This window comes from Silurus aristotelis, assembly GCF_946808225.1.
Source record: "Silurus aristotelis genome assembly, chromosome: 12".
NCBI classification, from domain to species: domain Eukaryota; kingdom Metazoa; phylum Chordata; class Actinopteri; order Siluriformes; family Siluridae; genus Silurus; species Silurus aristotelis.
Genome location: NC_139585.1, coordinates 17791293 through 17810464, shown reverse-complemented (window position 1 = coordinate 17810464; position 19172 = coordinate 17791293). Strand labels below are relative to the sequence as shown.

At 38.3% G+C, this 19172-nt stretch overlaps 1 protein-coding gene across 1 annotated transcript in view; it reads left to right on the top strand.

Moving 5' to 3' along the window:
- shisa9a (shisa family member 9a) overlaps positions 1–5228 on the top strand; it is a 29094-nt gene extending 23866 nt beyond the window's left edge. Inside the window, exons 3-4 of the mRNA XM_083555624.1 lie at positions 593–811; positions 3449–5228. Coding sequence (XP_083411750.1) covers positions 593–811; positions 3449–3852 — 623 coding nt within the window. The 3' untranslated portion in view covers positions 3853–5228. The remainder of the gene's footprint in view (positions 1–592; positions 812–3448) is intronic.
- Positions 5229–19172: the final 13944 nt, after the last annotated feature.

Here is a 19172-nt window from a genome sequence, read left to right as displayed (position 1 = left end):
AGCACGTTGACTGGTGTTGTATGACTCATTGCATGGCGCTTAGCGCCGACGTTTGTCAGCAACCCTGCAGCAAGGCTAAGTGATTAATTAGTCACAACAGGAGCTACTTGTTGACAGATATGCCAGACAGGTTACACTGCTTTGATCGTCATTCACTGCTGACAATTTATCTTCACCTACCAGACCAAGGTAAAGATTGAAATCACTGGAGCCACATAGATGTGCATCTCGTTGCTTCATTTATCTCTGTCGGTGACGGCCACATTAATGGAAGAGGAACTGGTGACTTTGACCGTGTACATAAAGTAAAAGCATCCCTTCACTGGCTCTTTGTTTGCTAATTTGTCCTTTAAAGGCAATGCTGAAACAATTGCCTCTGGTGAAAAAAAACAGTTTTCAGATACAGGGTCCCATGATATTTTTGTTGCCTGAGGTAATAAGATCCCTAAGGTGATGTTGTTTCTTTCCAGAAGAAATTTAGACCAGACCAAAACCTCTATTCCTAACAGTCACAAATAATTCTGACATATATTCAATACTCTAGGAATGATGCAGGTCTCTAACCAACTTGCACTTTCTTGTTTTATTTCAGAGGGAGCCCAAATGCACAACATGAGCCAGGCTCACCCCTACCCGGTCCTCAGCCAGCTGGCCCATGTGTACCAGCAGCAGCAGCAGCAGCAGCAGCAGCAGCAGCACCATCAGCAGCAGCAGCAGCAGCAGCAGCAGCAGCAGCACCATCAGCAGCAGCAGCAGCAACAACAGCAGCCTGGACAAGAACTCAATAAATATGCCTCACTAAAGGCTGTTGGTAAGGCCAAGATATAGTTATTATCTTTGGAAAAGGGACCATACACCAATTCTAAATTGAAATCAGCTACTATATTGTATTTGTGGTTTTATTTCCACAATATTACAATAAACTGTATATTTATGCAATAAAGCTGCAGACTTTATTGCAGCTTCATCTCTTTTTTTTTTTTTCTTCAAACATTTGGATATCATTTCAACATTTCAATTTGCCAACTAAATCATAACTGCAATCGGGCAATCTATGGTTCTTTCCCAACATCATGATGCATGAGTATCCCATCATCTTCCACTTACTGTACCTCCGCATCTCTCATTTAGCCAGAGCCCAGTGAAAAACAGAGTCATCCGAGAATGAAAAGTATTTACTTATGTCACTGCAGGTGTGCTTGCCTCCCATGCTGCAGATTGCAAGTTTAGGTTGACCACATCATTTCTTCTAATCATGAGTGACATACTGAGAAATCATTTAAAGGAGAATAATAAACTCCACGGGAAGGCAGTTAAATATTAATTTATTTATTTACTGAAATTTCCCAAAGAAGCAAAAGAGAGCTGATAAGTCACAGTTCTGCCAATCGATACTTATCTTTGCTGTACCTTGAATGCATCTCTAAGGTCACCAGGTATTGAATTTTCCTTGGATTTAGAGAAAAATGGAACGAATAAAAAAACACATCAGTAAAGGTATCCTTGGAGGATAGGTTATATCATTTTATAGCTACAAAAATCCCATGCCACATACCAGTCGTAAATGAACCAAATAGTAAAACAAGGACCTTTCCAGCGTATGGCAGTTTGGATTCTAAACCATTTTCCTTTTGAGTCCAACATTGGCTAGTTTATCTCCCCATATTATTTAGCAAACTACAATAAAAACTAATAAAAAAAATTCTCAGAGGGAAAAATATGTCACACAAACAATATATATATATATATATATATATATATATATATATATATATATATATATAAATATACACACAGAAATAATACAGACTACATAATATATAGCATATACAGCCTGCCATGAAAATGATTGTTGTGATGATTAATAGATATCTGAACTCCATCAGGGACATATGTCTCATTTCTAAAGACTCTGCTTCAGAGAGTGATACATGGGGCCAGGGACCAGTGGTAAAATAGTGCACTACAAAAAAATATATATTTTTCTCTTTTCACAAGACAAATGAGCCGGAAAAAGCTTATCTTCAAGGATGTTAAAGCAACCACCATCACACACCACCTGAAAAGAAAAATCAAAGGCAGTAATTACATGTGCACTGGGCTTTTGTGTAACAACTCAAACATGAATTCAAGTGACATCTCCCAACATACTGGACATTGCTGTATATGTCAGCTCGCAAAACTAAGCGTATTGCACCAGGAACTGTTGGATTGCTCAGTATCATTTGAGAACCATTTCAGCTTAATTGAAATCTCTTACAGGCAATCCAAGATGTGTTGAATAGACCAAGCTGATATTTGTTTGGAAACCCCCCCCCCTGCAAACAACTTTAATTGAGGACTTTTATAAGCGACTAAAACATGCCATTAGTGTTCCAATTGGTGAAGGCGCAGTGTGAGCACACAGTAGACACAGGCGTCTACTTGCAATGAACTGCATGACAGATTAAAGGTCAGAAGAAGACATTTTATAAACAAATGCCAAAGAGAACATTACAGCCCTCAGGGGTGGCCATGTTAGCCCTGGTATCCTGATCATGCAGCTGTATTGTTCAGGAAGCAGACTTACAGATCAATGGGCATTTTTACTATAAGAATTTAATGGTCAATGCATTTCAGAAGCATCATTCAACAAACTAGTTGATGTTGTGACTTTAATGATGCGAAATAGAAAGTTTTATTGAGAAGGCAAAATCTGTCAGGGTATGTAAGTATTACCTTTAAAAAAGACTGGCCATAATTAAAATACTGTACTTGGGTGTGGAGCTGCTACAAACACCTTAACTTTCCCAGCCTGTAATTCGGATACCCTGAAATTGAAAAAAACAATATTATTCCTTAATAGCCCGGAATTACTCTGTAACTACCATTGACTCTGTGCATCATCCAACCCCTGCCACATATCCAGGATAATCTCCACTGTCTACCTATAGCCGTATTTAATCCAAAACCCTGAGGCTTGCCTTCAAAGCCAAAAACAGCCTCACCCACCTAACTTCAAGGATTTATCACACTCAACTCAGTACTACACTTTATCTGAGCCTCTAGCACAACACCATGGGATTTACCAACTCTTAAGAGACAATTGCATCAGACTTTCTCTGTCCAGGCACTCCGATAGTGAAATTAACTTGCTGTCCAAACAGTCACTGGCCAACATTAGACAAAAACTAACAATGTACCGATTCACCAAGCACTTGAATTCTTTCACTTACACTATTCAAATATATCCTGTGTGTTTTCTTTCATTTTGTGCTTAACTCTTGCTGTTAGAATTTGGCTTGATGGTATTCCTAGTCCCTGATCTCATGAACGAGAAGGAGAATGTATTGTGAATCTAGATAAGGGCATCTGCTAAATAAATAAAGAATGAGCAAATGAGACAAACTGCTTTCTACCTGTAACTCTGTGTATCCTCATGCATTATTCTTGTTTGTTTTGCTGTCAGCGTCTAAAGTCAACGGGGGATTTTATAACAAACAGCACTGCCATTTGACAGAATTGGGAGCGAAAGGCGGCCTGCCCCTCCACACAATGAGGTTGGAGCATGTGGAGCCCACCGCCACATACATCACCGAGATCCCCATCCTCAAGCAGAATGAACAGAAACCTAAGCCCATCAAGCCCCATGTGCCACATCATCATATGGCCTACAGCTCCAACACCATAGCCAACCCAGGAATGCTGAAGGCTTGGGAGGGCACAGAGACTATGGGTCGGCGCAAGACCTATGGCCCCAGGAAGCCCTGCATGGTGGCTCAGATGAACGAGCTCCACACCGCTCGCAGTCACCACTACCTTCCCACACAGCCATACTTCATAACCAACAGTAAGACAGAAGTGACTGTTTGAAGGAATGACTTGTCTCTGAAGGGCTCATCAGTCTGTGAGCAGGAAAAACAGATTAGTATCCTGACTGTAACCTCCACTCTGCCCCTTGTGGAATGGAGGCGTAACTGCAGACATGAGCTGGTCACACCATGATCAGCTACACAACCAGGCGGTCAGCAAGCAATGACAACAGCTGAACCAGGAACATTCCATTGTTTTTGTGAAATGTTCACTATAATTTATACCCATGCCAATGATGATATGTTTGTATTTAATCTGTGAGATAATGATTAGTTTTAATTCAAATCAATGAGAAAAAAAAGAGTCAAAAGTACACAAGCAATAAAAACTGACACAAAAAGAATAATTGTGAACTAATGTTTACTCCAGTAATTTAGAGGAAGTGCAGAATGAACTTAAAGGGTCAAGGGCTTGTGTGGAATGGCGAACAAAGGGTCAGCATTTCTTACAGCACCAGTGCTGATGTACATGATGTCTCTTTAGCACAATTATCTTATCATTAGGGTCATTCTTATTGTATCTGAAAAACATTCAGTGGCTGATGCCTTATTTGAAGACACCCTGAAAGACGTGAACTGTTATACCACAGACTGGTATTTTAGGGCTGTAACTTTCATTTTCATACTAACAGTCCTCACTGTGTGTAGATTCACAAACTCCCAATTAATTCATTTACTTAGTAACAAGCTCCCAGAATGGTCATTCCTAACAAAAATGTATAATCTTTTAGACAGTTTCTGCTGTATTTGTTGCAGAGTGCAATCAGGTAGCATGTGAACTGAAGACTGTAAAGAAAAAAGCACTGTTAACTAAAATGATCGCAACAAATTGGCCGCTATTCTAGAGCTTTAAAAACAAGTATTTGATCTCCCTTCAGTATAGTTAAAATTATTTCTTATGTGTTGTATTGTATCCTCTTGAAGGACTTAAAGCTTGTTGTACAATATTTCATGACAATAGATGTATGTGCAGCTAAGTTGCATCCACTGGGTTTTAGCACTTTTATTTCAGTGGTGAGTAGTTTGGGAAAATTTGTTTGTTTGTTAAGGTGATTTTTGTTAGTTTGTTCATTTTTGGGGATTTCTTTCACACAGGCCTTCTGGTGAAATTGATTTTTATAGTATATATATATTTATACTTTTGCCAGTATGTGTATGCAAATGATACAGTACATTGTGCCAAGAATTAGCTTGTTAAAGTTGTGTTTAATTTTATCTATTTGTCTTTTTCACTCACTTGTACATTCCAAATAAGAAAAAAAAAGGTTTATTCTGCTGCATTACAGAATAAGGGGTGTGATTGTTTTGGAAATAATGATATATTTCAAAATCAAGTAATGACATTGGAATAAAATAAGCATTTCTTCATTCTCTCCATAATATTTCTCTTTTGTTGTGTTCTGTGTTGACAAGAAGAGAAAAGGCATAAGAAACATTATATTGCTTTTGGTTATTGTTATGAATTTAGCTCTGCTTAATGAAATGATTCCTGCAAACCAAAAAAAGCGAGTACATAACACTTAAGGCTGTGTGTGATATTTCTTTGTTCTTCGCAGAATTTAACAGGTTGTAAAGCCTTGTCCATTTCAAGACAGATGCACAAATTCAGCAAACTGGATACTTTATTAAAACTGGATTTTCCCAAGTAGATTACTCCACAATCAGCTATTCAGCCAACATAATTTATTTGAGACTTTAATAATTTCAAATTCACACTTTTTTTTCTCGTTTTTACTCTGCAGTTCTGGGACATCATCTCATCTTTGCACCACCGTGCAATATGAAAAACTATTTTAAAAAGGGAAATAACAGAAAAACACACACAATGTGCATCATTTTGTGACATATTCACTCTTTAGATTTACTCTCATGATTAACATTCTCCTTCATTGTTACTTTTTGTACAAAAGTCCAAAATGATATTTTAGTTTTAGCTAGAGCAAGATAGGAGCTCTAGATGTCAGCATGCAATGTGTGTATTTCTCCGATGATGAGCCGAAAAGAAAAGAAGCACTAATTGATTATATTCAGGTTCTTGGAGCAAGTGTATGCTCTCTAATCCAATTCTCATCTGGCACTCCTTTACCTCTAAACAGGTGCCTCGAATTATCCAGCGGTTGAATGCACTCGTTTGTGTCGCGGCTTTGTTATCATGCCAAAAATGAAAATTGTGGCAGTGGGTGCAAGTGACCTAATTAGCAGAATCAAGCTTTCTTAGTGTGCAGTCAGCCTGGCACCCAGACAAATTCAGCTGTCAGACTTGGTGGTGCATTCAGTCACCGCAATGAAGATGCAGCTGACGCTGTGCATTGAACTAGCAATCTTCATCTGCACTGCATATACCATAGATCTAATAGAAATCACAACAAATAGGTTTAAGTCATTGTTTCGTGCTAATGAAAAGCAATCCGAGTCCTACAACTGATGACAGTGTTTTAGTGAGTGAGGATATTGTATATATTTAAGTATAAAACTTTACACAAATTAACATTTAACAGTTAACATTCACTAACTGGGAAAACATTTTCTGCTGCATAATACTTTGACGGAATAAAATCTCTTAATAATAATTGCATCAAATTTCATAATTCACACTACTACTACTACTCTACTACTACTACTAACAGCAGTATGTAATTAAGTATCATATGAGTGACTTTTTAAGAGCAACTTTAATAACAGGACAAACCAATAGCTAGACAACCCAGAGAAAATATAGTAAGAAACTCCACACCTGCAATAACCCTCCTCCGTATGGAACTGGGAACCCAGCAAATGCTACACATTACACCTTTACGCTATTCTTTAATACTGTGTGCTCGAATATTATTAATACATCTATTGCTGACAATTCATTTGTTTTTGTCCAACAACTATCAAATATTGTAATTCATTAGAACAATTATGAAACCATTTTCATACCAAATGCAAGCTTTTGCCTTAGCTGACATGTTAAAGTTATACTTTTATAAATGCTAATAAAAAGAAAGTGGTAGTTCAGTGGCCAAGATGTTGGATCTCTGATCAGAAGGTCATGAGTTTAAAGCACACTGCCGCTGCTGGGCCCTTGATCAGTTGTATGAATGAGATCTTTTTCTACTTCTTTTGGCTGCTCCCATTAGGGGTCACCACAGCAGATCATCTGTCTCCATACTACTCTGTCCTCTACATCTGACTCTTTCAAACCAACTACCTGCATGTCTTCCCTCACCACATCCATAAACCTCCTTTTTGCCCTTCCTTTTTTCCTCCTTCCTGGTGGCTCCATCCTCAGCATTATTCTACCGATATACCCCATGTCCCTCCTCTGCACATGTCCAAACCATCTCAATCGGGCCTCCCTCACCTTGTCTCCAAAATGTCCTACATACGCTGTCCCTCTAATAAACTCATTTTTAATTCTGTCCATCCTCGTCACTCCCAATGAAAATCTTAACATCTTCAGCTCTGCTACCTTCAGATCCACCTCCTGTCTTTTACTCAATGCCACTATCTCTAAATTATACAACATTGCAGGTTTACCACAGTCCTATTAACTTTCCCTTTCACTCTTGAAGATACCCTTCTATCACATATCACTGCCACTGTTCTCCACCCACTCCACCCTGCCTGCACTCTTTTCTTAACTTCTCTAACACACTCTCCATTACTTTGCACTGTTGACCCCAGGTACCTGAACTCCTCCACCTTCTCCACCTCTTCTCCCTTCAACCGCACCATTCCACTGCCCTCCCTCTCATTCACACACATGTACTCTGTTTTACTCCTACTGACTTTCATTACCCTTCTCTCCAGCGCATAGCTCCACCTCTCCAGGCTCTTCTTAACCTGCTCCCTACTCTCACCACAAATCACAACTTCATTCGCAAACATCATAGTCCAAGGAGACTTCTGTCTGACCTCGTCCATCGAACTGTCCATCACCAATGCAAACAGGAAAGGGTTTAGAGTCGATCCTTGATGCAATCCCACCTCCACCTTGAACCAGTCTGTCATTCCTACTGCACACGTCACTGCTGTCACACTGTCCTCATAGATGTCCTGCACCACCCTCACATACTTCTCTGACACACCTGACTTCCTCACACAATACCACAACTCCTCTCTCGGCACCCTGTCGTAAGCTTTCTCTAAATCCACAAACACACAATGCAACTCCTTCTGACCTTCTCTATACTTCTTCTCCATCAACATTCTCAAAGTAAATATTGCATCTGTGGTGCTCTTCCTCGGCATGAAACCATACTGTTGCTCACAGATGGTCACCTCTTCTCACTACTCTTTCCCATAACTTCATGGTGTAACTGATCAACTTTATTTCCCTGTAGTTACTGCAGGTTTGCACATCTCCCTTATTCCTAAAGATCGGTACCAGCACACTCCTTCTCCATTTCTCTACTATCATCTTCCAAAATCATGTTAAACAATCTGGTTAAAAACTCCACTGCCATCTCTCCTAAACATCTCCATGCTTCTACCGGTATGTCATCTGGTCCAACCGACTTTGCAATCTTCATATTTTAAATAGCTGCTCTCACTTCCTCCTTACTAATCCTATCCACTTCCTGCTTCACCATCTCCACACCATCCAACCTTCTCTCTCTCATTTTCCTTGTTCATCAGCTGCTCAAAATATTCCCTCCATCTTCTCAACACACTCTCCTCACTAGTCAGCACATTTCCATCTGCAACTTTTATTGCTCTAACTTGTAGCACTTCCTTCCCAGCTCGGTCCCTCTGCCTGGCCAAGCAGTATAAATCCTGCTCTCCTTCTTAATTGTCCAACTTCACATACAGCTCCTCATATGCCTTTTCCTTGGCTTTCGCCACATCCCTCTTTACCTGCTGCCGCATCTCCTACTTTTCACATCACTCTGTCGATCCCAATTCTGTTTTGCCAACCCCTTTCTCCTTATGCTTTCCTGTACTTCCTCATTCCACCACCACGTCTCTTTGTCTTCCTTTCTATTTCCAGATGTCACACCAAGTACCTTTCTAGCTGTCTCCCTTATCACTTCTGCAGTAGTTGCCCAATCATCCAGCACCTTTTCACCACCACCAAACCTCTGTCTGACCTATTCCCTGAATCTCACACTACAGTCTTCGTCTTTCAGTTTTCATTATCATATTCTTCTTTCAGTCCTCACTCTTAATTCAATTCATTTTTATTTGTATAGCGCTTTTTGTCTCAAAGCAGCTTTACACAGATAATGTGGTTATAAAAATGAATAAGATGTCCTTTATAAGTGTAAGTTTGTCCCTGATGAGCAAGCCGGTGGTGACTGTGGCAAGGAAAACTTTCCTTCTCTTCTTCACCTCGAAAACCATCCTACGGACCACCATCCGATGCTGTGTAGCTACATTGTCCCCTGCCAACACCTTACAGTATCCAATCTCCTTCAGTTTGAATCTCCTACATAGAACATAGTCTACCTTTGTTCACCTTCCTCCACTCTTATACATCACCCTATGATCATCCTTTTTTTTTATTTTTTTTTTTATAAGTGTTCACCACTGCCATGTCCATCCTTTTAGCAAAATCTACCACCATCTGCCCCTCCACATACCTAGACCAAGACCATAACTACCCATCACCTCCTCATCACCAATGTTCCCTTCACCTACATGCCCAATAAAGTCTGCCCCAATCACCACTCGTTATTTCCTAGGTACACCATCTACCACTTCATCTAACTCACTCCAAAATTTTTCTTTCTCCTCCATCTCACAGCCAACTTGTGGAGCATAAGCACTGATGACATTTATCATCACCTCTTCAACTTCCAGCTTCACGTTCATTACCCTATCAGAAATTCTCCTTACCTCCACTACACTCTTACTGTACTCTTCCTTCAGGATCACCCCCACCCTATTTCCACACCATGATAGAACAGTTTAAACCACCTCCAATGTTCCTGGTCTTACTCCCTTTCCACTTGGTCTCCTGAACACACAATATATCTACCTTTCTCCTCTCCATCATATCAGCTACCTCTCTCCCTTTACCAGTCATAGTACCAACATTTAAAATACCAACCCGAACCTCCACTCTCTTACACTGCTCCTTTTCCTGCTGTCTCTGTAGACGTCTTCCTCCTCTCCTTCTCCTCAACAGTTTCCATCGGTACCCTGTTGGCTATCAATACCTGTGGCGGTCAGTTGTATAAATTAGATTATTGTAAAAAAAAAAAAAAAAAAAAAAAAAAAGAAAAAAGGGAAAAGGAGTATACTAGTCAAGTTTACACCTAACACATCATGAAGAAGGCTGATACAAGTAGGAAATAAATGTTAGGTACAATATATATTTGTATAAAATATTACATGGATTTAGTCATTAGTCTATTTAAAGGTTTTCTTCTCATGTTTTACATTAGAATATTTATCTATGATCATTTCTGAAATGGGATTAAGTTAGTTGATGCTGTGGATTTAGTAATATGAAGCTAAACACAGTATGAATATGCTCTTTATGGAGCATTAAAGAGATTTGTAGAATAATTTAATAAAACTGGATATAATAATATTGCAAGTGTTCTTTATTATAGATGTACACCTGACCTTCTGCTATGAATATTTTAGACCTTATTTTAATCTGCTCTATGATAGAAAATCAGTAAATATTTCAGCACCATTTCAAGTGCTTCGAAAAAACAAAGCATTTTTCTGTTCACCAAAATGTTCCTATAATGTTGATCTACATCCTCTTCTTAAACCACTTCAGCTGCCTGTGGAGATTCTGTTTACTCAAAAGCAGCACTTGCTGTATGCTAATACTCTAATCCATTCTCTTAGGAGGCAATGAAATAACAGACACATTTTACCTCAAGCTTTGCGTTCAGACTCCAGATCCTTCATTTTCTTTTTGTCTTTTCAAATGGAACCTATTCTACACTGTATTGCTATATACTTTGAATGCTTAACGTGTTCAGCCAAATCCATGCTGTACAGTTCTCTTTTTTTTTAATTATTTTTAATTTCAGATGTATTGACAGTGACCCAGGTGAACATACATACAGGTGCCAGTATTCTCTCAGATTAATTACATATGGTCTCTGCAGAGCTGATCTCCTGAGTACATGCTGAAACTACAACAAAAGTGAGCTAAGTTTTCTTTAAATAAGCAGTGTTTGATAGAACCCAATTAAACACAAAAAACAACAGCCTACAGCAATAAAATGTTACACCAGGAAGTGATCTCATATAGAAATCTTAAATCTCACTGTACTATCGCTGCCTTTACATTATCCAAACTCCATAGTTTAGATTTTTTTGAAAGTATTATTTCCTTGTATAGCAATAGAGCTAAGAATTGAGATGTGTACTTGCAGCACATAGACTTGATTGCTGTTAAGATTAGCCATGTTTGAGCACAGAACAAACAGAATTTCACTGATGATTGGAAAGAATACCCAGGTTTTTAAGTACTCTGTGTTCCTAATAGAAACACTGAACAAAAGTAAAATATTTTTTGTTCTTGGTCTTCAAGCCTTGTCTGCTGTCTGAGGGCATCAGAGTCTACAGTCCCCTCCTTCCACAGAGTTTCAGTGTGGCCAGATTTGTAGTTCACCATCTGCTTGGTTCAAACCCAGATAAAAAAGATCCTCAGCAGGCCTTCTTTAAAGGCCATCGAATGTCTTATTGATTACTCTGCAGACGTGAGTAAGAGGCTGAGCTCAATCTGTCGGGCTGTATCAGTCCTTTGTAAGTCTGACTGACCAATAACGAAGTTTAAGTCAAGATGACACCAAGAGGGAGGAGTGCTTTTGTCCCTAAAATACACTTGCACTGCTAGCACTGCGCTTTGAAATGAAGATTGGATAGTGTTGGCAAAGTGAGTGTGTTATTAAAGAGATGAATAAACCATGACAGGTCATAAGAGCAGTTAGCAGGAGGTACTGACTTGAAATGTTCAGATTGGTTCTTTCATTTTATGGTGCAATGATATCCTGAGTGATTAAGATCTAAGTGGCACATTGGAAATTCTAATATCACTTCTTTGTTTCTGACAGGAACTGTCTGAGTGCCTTAGTAACAGGCGAGTCGAAGTCATTTGGGTTAAAAAAATAATAGATTAGTGTGTATAGACTGAAGACAGAGACTATTTTAAAAGAGAAACTGTTAATGGTGGATGCACACATCGAAAAAGTATTTAGTATGAACAGAAGCTGTTCAGCATTTTCTGTAGGTAGAATACTAGAATATAGTTTAATACTAATGCAGACATGGGGGCTTTGCAGTTGTAACGTACTAGTCAGTGGTCAGTTGGATAAAATTAGTTGAACACAGCAAACTATGCCTGGATCAAAGCCAACTGTTGCCACGGTGACAGAACTTGTGCAGTCTGCTTTGAAATCTCTTTGTATGTTTCCACGGCAACAACTGTAGCTGGGTGGAGGAGCGGGTGGTGGTGCACTGTGGGCATCGAGGGAATCGCATGAATGCATTGTTTATGCCCGCAAAAAATTCATTGGCACACTTATCCAAGACCGATACAAAACAAAAGCATTAGTCAGCAGCTGATAGATGGCAGAGATAAACAGATCCTAGCAGAGTGGCATAGTGGATCTCCGATCATAAAGTGCTGGACTAGGGCTACAAGCAGCCTCCATTAACCATAGCAACAACCAGTGATGAAGCAGAGATCAAATCTTTGCCAGTCCTGCTTAATGACTGGACAGGAATATAAATCATAATGTAGAAGCCATGTGCTCATGCAGCCCATGAGAGTACAGCAAGTACACAGACCCCCCAAGCCCATACACACACAAACACACACACACACACACTTCACCTGGGAGCAGGCAAGCCCTACTTGATGACGAGAGCTAATAGGGTTTTACACTGCCGAGATACTGCTTAGGAAGAAAAATAATCTACACCATTTTGGCAATACACACGCCGGGACAAAAGCATCATGCAAAGACATTTGCTATAATTTGAAAGCATATCATAGCACACATGAGAACACAAAAACACACAAGCACACGCACACACACACACACACACACACACACACACACATACACACACACACACACACACACACACAAACACACACACATTTGCCCTACTATCCATGCGAGGACCTTCCATTGGCATTGTTAATGTGACTAATTAATGAAATGCCCACACACACACACACACAGACAAACAGAGATAGATGGATAGATAGATGGAGAGGAGGGCAGCAGAGAGAAAGAGAGCGAGAGAGAGCGAGAGAGAGAGCTGTTATCCTCACATGTAAAATGCACTAAAACTATCAAAACACTTCATACACACTTCAAAATCAGCTCATTCTACCAGAACACTAGCAATGTTTCTCTCTGAACACTTTGTCAATTATAACACAATGAGCTGAAAAACACTATCAGGTAAAACTGAATATTAATAAGATGCATTATTTTGTTCTTTTGTATTTTGTACTACAGTACTTTAATATATCTTCAGTCTTGTTCATTTTCTGACATTTTTGCAAGAGTAAATCCAAAATACCCAAAATGATAAAACTATAAACCTAAAATATCTACCAGTCACTAAAAATGTGTGTTAAATTTAGAGCACACAGTAAAATTTTATTTAAATGAGTCCAAACAAAAGTTTGCTAATCCTGATGTTTATTTTTAGTCATGTAGAATGTATGTATTCATCGCAATCAGACAAAATTCAGCTCTTTACTTGTTAGTGTCAACCCTGTCCTTTTGAACAGCCACACATAAGTCATAAAATCAATCCACATCCAAACATGTCATAAAAAAATCATTAAAATCAATAGTAGAAAATCAATCGCATACAGAATTTCTCATGGTATTACACACAGTCTTCTTTTACCCCTTTCTCTTCCAATCACAGCCATCTTTCTTCCTCAGTCATTAAATATCTAGTCTATGTTTTCATGATTCCAAACATGTTGCCATTTTACTAAGAAAATTTGTTTAAGAAAATTAAAAGCAAAACTGCATCCTCAGGTAAGCTGTTGCTTGTGCAAAGCAATAAAAAGACTTTCACTATTCAGTCAATATAAAGCACTCTTTCGTTATTGTTTTGTTTTGTTAACAATGTTTTGAAAGTGAACTCTGCTTATAAATGCTTGTAACCAATCATAGAAATTGTAATGTAAGTATGTGAATGAAGCTCTGCCATAAAAGAAATGTGGCCTTTCACATAGTCACACATAATGATGAATCAAACACATAAAACCAAACAACACTGAAAGCAAAAAACCATTATGTGGCTCGACCTAGCCTTTAATCACCTCATCCATACTGAAATCAGAGGCTACACATAAAGAATTAAAAGCAATTATTCATTATTATGGAATTAGTTATTTTGCACTCCATACACCAAAGCTGCACAGCATCTGCTCTATTTAAACTGCACTGTCTCAAATGCAGTACTGATAGAGCCTTAGTTTCAGTGTTTTTGTTTGTTTTATTTTTAAATACTGTTTTCATGCACTTTCTAAAGACCAGGCTGATTTGCATGAACATCGTCTTTTTCAAACTTCGGAAGGATGCCGTATGTTTTCCACATCACTCACAAGCACAACAAGCAATCATCAATCAGCCGTACACTCAGCTTCCAACTTCCAGATGTAATTTTTGCATGTACACCTTGCTGTCTAAGTACCTGTAATTACCACAACCACTAACATCTGATTAGCTTCAGGGAAAATGAAGCGCTGAGCATATACACAGATAGGGGATCATTGTTCAAATGCTTAGCCACTTTTGGTTTATCCCTAACTGTCATTTCTGATGGTTAGTTTAAAAATGAAGCCTCAGCAGTGTTTCTGAAAGCAGGTGTTAATGAGGACTTGATGAGTGGAGATGCATATGGCTATGCGAAAACACGTATGGCATATGAGGGAGGTGCTTCTTGTCCTGTGAGCACTCCTCTGCATGCTAATTTTCACACCTCAAGCCCGAGCCAACCTGGCCATGCTGCTTGTGCCCCTGAGTTGGGCCTTTGGCCAGCAGTAACAGATGGCTGACTGGATGGCTGACAAAGCTCCCAGCACCGTGTTCAATGAGATGTGAATGTGATTCCAGCTATTTCACAGAGCTCTATAAAATGGAGGCTCTATTTGGGATTCTTGCTGATGAGCAGTATGTCTTCATTTTCATGTTTCTGCATGTTCTTTGGTCAAAACAAAATAAAAAAGAAGGTGGAGGTGTCTGACCTGAGGATTTACAAGAAAAATGCATTTGTGTATCAATTAAGTAAATATCACTTTCTAGTCCTACATATTGCACGTTTTCTGTTAAAACAATCCTGCAATGCTCATCTCACTCTACGCCCCTTTGAACAAAGTAGTATGAAAGATGGTGCATATGTTACACAGAATATAATCAGAGAAAAATGTATTATAGGAAATTGTAGCTTCAAAACATACTAAATGTGTCAGAATAAAAAGTTTCAGAATAAATGTCATCGCCCACCTTCTCACAAGGTGCGTAACTTTACATTATTATTGCATTGTACAACTTCAATTCCCAAAAAGTTGGGACAATATGTAAATTGTAAATAAAACCAGAATGCAATGATTTACAAATCTCATACAATCTAACACACACACACATACACACACACACACACACACATACACATACACACATCTCCTGAAAGAACCTCAGTGATGTTAGTGGTGATGCATACTGAAGATTTCACAAATGTACAGTTACAATCACACCAACACAGGTGTGTTTTCAATCACACATTTAGTTTATTCTGATGGACAGAAAAGCAGCAGCAAGTTTCTCACAAACACCCTGCTTAATTACATGCCTGTTGAGCAGCATCTGGGTATCTGAATTAAATCACTCTCATCGCTCTCTTCATCCAAAAACAACTAAACTAAATGACTTATGAAATAAACCATGCTCGTTAACTCAACAAGGTTTATCTCTGTGAGACGGTACAAGTTTTAGATAAAATATAATTAAAATGAGTAGTCAGAGATTTTCCTGTTATCATAAAGCCACAAGTGAAATTTAAGAAAAAAAAAGATTATATCCTTTTCATTATCAAAAACATGAAAAAACCCTAAACATAACATTTTTACACTGTTCTAAGAAATAGTCATGAAACTGACTAACCTTTATGTTAAGGGCAATTATCAACTGAAGTCTAAAATGATATATCTGTTTTTTTTTTTTTTTAGCATTTTAACATAGTATTTTGTTGAATGTTTAAAAAAAATTAAAAAAATTCATTAAATAAATATAAATTAAGGGTCCCCAGTGGTCTGGGGGTTAGGATGCGGCGCTCTCACCGCTGCAGCCCAGGTTCAATCCCTGTTCAGGGAACCAACCCCAGCCACTCTTAGTGCCGGTCCCAAACCCGGATAAATGTGGAGGGTTGCGTTAGGAAGGGCATCCAGTGTAAAAACATGTGCCAAATCAAACATGCGGATGATCCGCTGTGGCGACCCCTAACGGGAGAAGCCGAAGGAAAGTTTTATTAAATAAATGTAAAAACAAATAAAAATAATAAAAAATAATAATAAAAACTAAATTAAGGAAATTGAAAGAAAAACACAGGTACCCACTATTTCTATTTCCTTAGTATGGACGTGTATCTTTGGTACAAGATCATAAATCGGAGGTAATGTCCCCACATTTATCTACAAATAGTTGTGATAGAAATTCATACAGTTCTCCTGTGTTTTATTCAAATGTTTTGCGAAATAAAATGCAAATAATATTTGAGAAATGTTACTGAGACTCAGACAAGCCACCTTTGAATGAATACGTGTTATAGAGTAGGCCAAAAAAGGTAAACAAACAAACAGCTTTTCAATAAGGACCTAGAACATACTGTATACTGTTTTAGGTCTTTGCTGAGTTTTAACACTAACCAATTAGAATCCTTATGCTGTCATCAGTCTTACCAAAAAGTGTTCTGGACCCAGCCTTCTGAATTTTCTTATTACTTTTACAGAAAGACAGAGCTGAACAGAACATGTTTAATATCGACATTTCTTTGCAAACTTTCCATCAATTGGCCTATTTGATCTCCTTCATCATTACACTACTCAGCTGATTAAGTAAACAATGTTTGATAGCAACAGCTTTTTGTTTGCAGAGTCACGCAATAAATCTGACATATGCAACCAGTTAACAGATCAAATTTTTACATACATATTCCCCGTGATCTCCCAGATAAAGACAAGTTTTAAAGTTACCAACAGTTTAATGTTTAACAGTTTATCTTTCTTTGTTTTCAGGTATATGAATGAAATTTGGTGGATTTCTACAGTTCGCTAACAGTCTTTCTAACCTTCTAACTTTCTAACAGAGAGTTGTAAAGTGAGCATTGCAGAGCAGGTAGGAGCAGTTCCATGTGAAAGCAGATATAGGCAGATAACTCAGATTTCACATGAAACATTTACAAGGTGAACATTTAGTCTTGTACAAGACATAATTAATACTGTCTTTTCTACTGACAATAAATCAACACATCAACACAACACTGCAAAAACAACAGATAATAAAGGCATAAGACAATTTATAAAAAACTAATGATGCACTTGTGAAAATACTCACTGTACCCAGCCAAAGCCCACATTTCACTAATGAGTTGGGTGTTTTTGCACTTCCTAAATGTACTGTATATAAAAGACTGAGTGTATATCTGAGTGTACTGATTTCAGTAAAATACTGAGGAAAATGAAACTGACATGGAGGCAAGTATTGCTGGACAGAATCCTGCTTTTAAATAGATATTGAAATGTAAAGGTTGTATTTATTATGTGTAGTCTGTCCCAAATGTTACTAAAAAAAATTGGGCTTTGACTCATGTACATGTACAAATTGTTTCTATTAACCTCAGCCATGTTTGTAATTTTTTGCTGATTCCAACTGGCAGTAATAGTCCCAGAGTGGGTTATGGGTGAACAGGCACAGCCCTTATGACCAGGACACTTCAGGAGTCCTATGAGGGTTTTATCACATGTGTGTCAGTTGAGATAGTTGACAGCACAAATGGAGTACAGATGGAGCCGATCCATGCTGGCCCTCGAGGGCTGTGTATATATATGCACTGTGTACTGTGTGTATACACTGGGGAAAGTCCCAGGTCCCAAGGGCATCGTAGTTCTAGCTGTCCTTTAGCTGTTTGTATTGTTACAGATGTGACTCCAGTTGTTCAAGCATTGAACATGATCTGTAATAGATCACATGCTTATAAGAGCAAGAGCTAAACTTAAACAACCACTCCTGGTACTTCTTTCTTAACCATTAAATATCGGTTACATTGGATTCAACATCAGTATTTTGGAGTGTTAATATATAAATCACACTACATCCATGATGTCTTTTGATAGTGAGTCAAATTTATTTAGGCTTCAACATGTACAAATCACAAGAACACAGAAGATTCATTGGCCAACTGAAGCACTGCAGGGCTCAACACATAACAGACAACATCTGTCCTTTCTTGTTACATAAAGCAAATCACAAAACTGTGAATCTCAGATGGACATGTTCAGATGATTATAAACCCTTGCTTGTACACTCTGTATAAGTGTGTGTCCTGGTGTGTGAAAATGTGTTAGAATAAGAGCAGGCATGAAGTGTAAAGAGAACATTTAGATTCAATGTCATATATTTAGTGAAATGAACCAATCAAGTGGGCTAAATGTCTAGCCAGCCCTGTAACAGTGTAGCAACACTGAGCTGCCCATGGTGCTACTACAACACATGACTCTGTGTGATATCAAACGACTGGAGAGCCATAACCAGAGCCTGCTGCGATAAAGTAAACTCAATCAGCACAACACACTTCCACACTATTTCACGTGTGCAAGTAAGACAGACACATAAAGCATAATCAGTGGCAGCCAGAGCAGAAATACACAACAAATAAATGTAAATGATATGTGGGTAAGCCCACGAGTATATGAATAAAAGGTATTTATTCTGTATTTTTATGAATAAAATGCATTTCACAATATCTAACACGTGTAATTCCATAATTAAAAAGGGTTTTAAAACAAAATGTTGCAAATCCGGGTGTAAATCCGATGTTTTGTGTATAACAGTCACATATGACTGTATTAAAGTTGGTTACTATTTGTTAGCGTACTCTCCGGAGCAAGCCAAGCTATTTTCATATTCGTTGTCCATGAGGGCAATGAATAAATCATGGAATGAGTTAATGGCCTTTGTGTGGTGTAATAAACCTTGTTTTTAATGAGCTTCATTAAGTTTTCTCGTTTGCAGTTGCTTGAAATGCCAGAAGTGATTCTTTTTCATTTGTACTACAGAATTCACTCTCTTGCTCTCCTCTCTTACATTCTGCTGGATAATGTGTCTGTAGCAC